Raw genomic sequence first — 3,613 nt, 5'->3', positions numbered from 1 at the left:
GTACTACCCAGCCAGCCTATAGGCCTAGTTCGTCTTCCTCTAGCTCTAGGCCAGCCTGCATTACAATAGTGTACATTGTTTATCTCTCAGGGGAGAGACCACCCACCCTTGCAAGCACCACAAAACGGCTCATTCTTCGCTGCCAACTAGACTCGTGCAGACGCATTTATTAGCCGCAAAGCTTACCATTCCAGGCCGTGATTGGTTGATAAACACAATGTGGAATCAGGTGATTTGCAATCTGATCAATGACGAACACGCTTTCATAGGAAACCCGCCGTAGTGTTAAGAAATATGATAAAAATAAACATACTTTTTCACATATTTCTCGACAATATTTTCGCAAAAACTCTTCATACTTTAAATTCCCCACGCCTTATCTTCCATATTATTGCAAGATCGGCCTAATCGCGTCACAAACGAAGGAAGAGATAGAAAAACAAATTACTTCAAAATTCACTCAGAATCACCATATAAGCCCTCTCTCTCAGAGAGTGGGCTAAAAACAAGGCCTTATTTTGTACTTACACTTTGCCAAGCATGGAACGGACACAACTCGTCTTGCCTACCCCTTCTTTGCCAAGGAACATGACTCTAGAATTAACCATCGTAATTTCCCCATTCTGGACTTCATATGTGAATGCTTTAATGGCTTCAGGACCTCTCGCTAATATTTCTCCTGGAACTGATAGCTCTTATGGATAAAAAATATAACAAATATTATTTAGTATACTACAGTCATATTCTATGCTACATATTTCTTCCATCCATTTTAAAGTTTACATAAACATACTGTGATTATTTTGTTCAAAAAAAAATACCATCACAGTACAAACTGATTTCTGAAAATAACACATCAAAATATGTAATTTTATATCAAGGTGTTGAAACACTGAGGGACTTAACTACTTCTAGAACATAAACAGGTCAAACAGAAAATAACATTAAAATAAAAAGCTATAAGAATAATACAGGAACTGAAATATATGAGTACTTGAAATGTATAGTATTCTTATGAACCATATGCATATCACAGGATTGATTTTTGCCCTTTGACACGACCTCCAGATAAAAATGATTGATAATTTTTTACTTACATTGTACATTAACCTTTTTAATTTTGTAGTATTTTTTGCCTCAAATTTTCAAAATGTTAAGTGAAGTTGATTTTTTTAAAATTTTTGTTTAATTTACTTTTCTATTCTTTTTACTTTTGATTCATCGTTGCTGTGAAGAATGCAGATAATTTGATCAATGGTTCTACTAAGTCTATGTTACAGCCAGACTACTGAAATAACTGTAATGCTGTAAAAATAAATAATAATAGTTGGACTTAGCACATCCATGCAGAAAAGCCTCTATGCATGGATCGCATCCATCGAGTGCATGTAATAGGTGTGGCTTTGTTTATTGTTTCTTTCAGTGACAAGTTTTGTGGGCAGTGTACACTTGCAATGGGATATACATGGGAGATCCAGAGATATTAACAAGGGGGAAGGGGCTGAGTCCAAAACATCAGAAATCTTTTTCCTCTGAAGTGGTATTTCCAGCATCTTGCAGGAGCGATTACTGTCATACAATTGTTTTGGAATATTTAGGATACGCTGTTGTGCCATTGCTTGATTTCAAGCATAAAAATTATAGTAAAATACAGTTTAAAATATTGAGCTTTCCATTAATATTAAAAATATATATTGTTTATTTACAGGTATGTTTCATTTTCATCTTATGCAATACTTGGTTAAAATTAATTTAAATTTACAATAAAATTAATATGATTGACTAATTAAATATTTACCATATTTCTTCCACTTTAAAAAAGGCATCCTAAAAAAAGGGGCTGGGGTTAGGACCCACAAGACATCCACTGAGATGGCACCCAACCAGCTATTAGTACTTAAGGTATAGCCATGTCTAGAAAGCTATATAGCTGAGGCTTATGACATGGTTCTTCCAAAAGGCAAGCTCTGTGATTTTTGCCAATGAGGTTCAGGAGTATTTAACGTACAACAGATAACTTACTTATAAGCAATTTTTTAAGTTCATCTTTCTTTTCCTTCTTTGTTGATACTTCGTATTGACTACATTCATTACGATCATAATAATCAAGAGGGGTACTCCCGTCCTGTAATAACAAGATCATACGAAAAATTATAGTATATTTCACTGGATGGCAGCTGCACACTACATCAGCACAACAAAGGGAAATATTTTAGCTTTGAAGATTTATAAATGATAATGGCGAAAATAATAATTCAAAGGAATAACCAACACTATCGGTATCACAATATTTATATCAAATATTGGTACAAGAATAAGTGATGGAATTCATTCGTATAGAATGGACTAAATGCTCTTATTATTATTTGGTTGGTTTTGGTTATAAGTAATGTTTGTAGTATTGTAATAGAGACATTGACTAATCCTTCTGAATCATTTCTTTTTTCTATACATTACTCTATCTTTCTTGTAGACCGAGGCGCCAAATCTTATCAAGCACAGTGCTGTTTCTCGCTGGGCATCATAAGTACCCTGAGCACGTAGACAGCAATGTAGTGGTGTTTGTCCAGCAACACCTACAAAATGATAATCAATGTCAGAACACATGAAAACTAATTACTGTATAAACTGAGAAGAAATAATGCAATGGCAGATCTAGAAATTTTGAAATAGAGGGGCCCAGGAAAGACAGAGGGTCTACACCACCTCAGCCCCACCATGCTGGAGATAAAATAGGAAAATTTACAATTATGGCACCTAGATAGCTGGAAATGAAACTCTCAGACTTAAAATTTGAAAATTTCCTTTTTTTCTTCAAATTTGAAGGGAGGGCCCAGTCCCCCTTAAATCGAAAAATTTAAGTGGGGCTGGGCCAGTGTAATGTATAATTATTATTCTGAATGATCACTTACTGTAACTGTATTAATAATATTAAAACAATGATTATAATACCAATACAGTAATAACAACAACAATAATGGCCAATATAATTAATCATTACAGTCTTGTCTAAATTGATTGTGCAGGGTCCTTATAGTGGTGACACCAAAAGGTAATCACTTTTTCCAAAGAGTGCACTGAATTGTGCAGCATAAAATAATAATAATGAATAATTATAAGACTCATAAAGCGCACATACTGTATCTAATGCAGTAGCGCTCAAGGTGCTACAGGAGGAGAAACCAAAATTACATTGAACCTTAAATCTGTATCAGAAAAAGAAACACCACACACATCATTATTGCTTTTATGCCTTTTTGCTTGGAATTTTAAGACCTCTTTTATCCCATTTTTATATGTCTGTTTTTATGTAAATATCTTTATCTGTACATTGTATAATCCTATTTATAGGCATATAGGTTAATATATTTTAATTCATATATTCTACCATTTACGTTTTAAGATTTCATATGATTCACTTATAAGTAGTTAGGTTGTTCTACTATGTACGCTTAATTAAGAATTGTTTAATCTTTAACACCACTATCTCAATACCTGACTACTTTGATCTCTGTCGGTTTTTACTTTGTATATTACAGCATAAAAGATTAGATAATTGGCCTGTAATCCATCTACATCACTATTGTATTGTTTATATTGTACAGTATACAAC

The 3,613-nt window shown here is 33.6% G+C and overlaps 1 protein-coding gene across 1 annotated transcript; it reads right to left on the bottom strand.

Annotated features, from left to right (window-relative positions):
* Positions 1–528: 528 nt before the first annotated feature.
* LOC117099928 lies at positions 529–3,607 on the bottom strand (the record flags this gene model as incomplete). The annotated part of the gene is made up of 3 exons (XM_033239445.1): positions 2,458–3,607; positions 2,023–2,125; positions 529–694 (listed from the first exon to the last, which is right to left on the bottom strand). Coding segments are annotated over exons 1-3 (419 nt in total), but the record flags the coding sequence as incomplete, so codon positions are not given.
* Between the last annotated feature and the right edge of the window lie 6 nt (positions 3,608–3,613).

The sequence above is a fragment of the Anneissia japonica genome, unplaced genomic scaffold (assembly GCF_011630105.1).
Source record: "Anneissia japonica isolate Jap-2015-1 unplaced genomic scaffold, ASM1163010v1 scaffold287675_len21781_cov113, whole genome shotgun sequence".
Taxonomy (NCBI): Eukaryota; Metazoa; Echinodermata; class Crinoidea; order Comatulida; family Comatulidae; genus Anneissia; species Anneissia japonica.
This window is presented reverse-complemented; position numbering and strand designations above follow the sequence as displayed.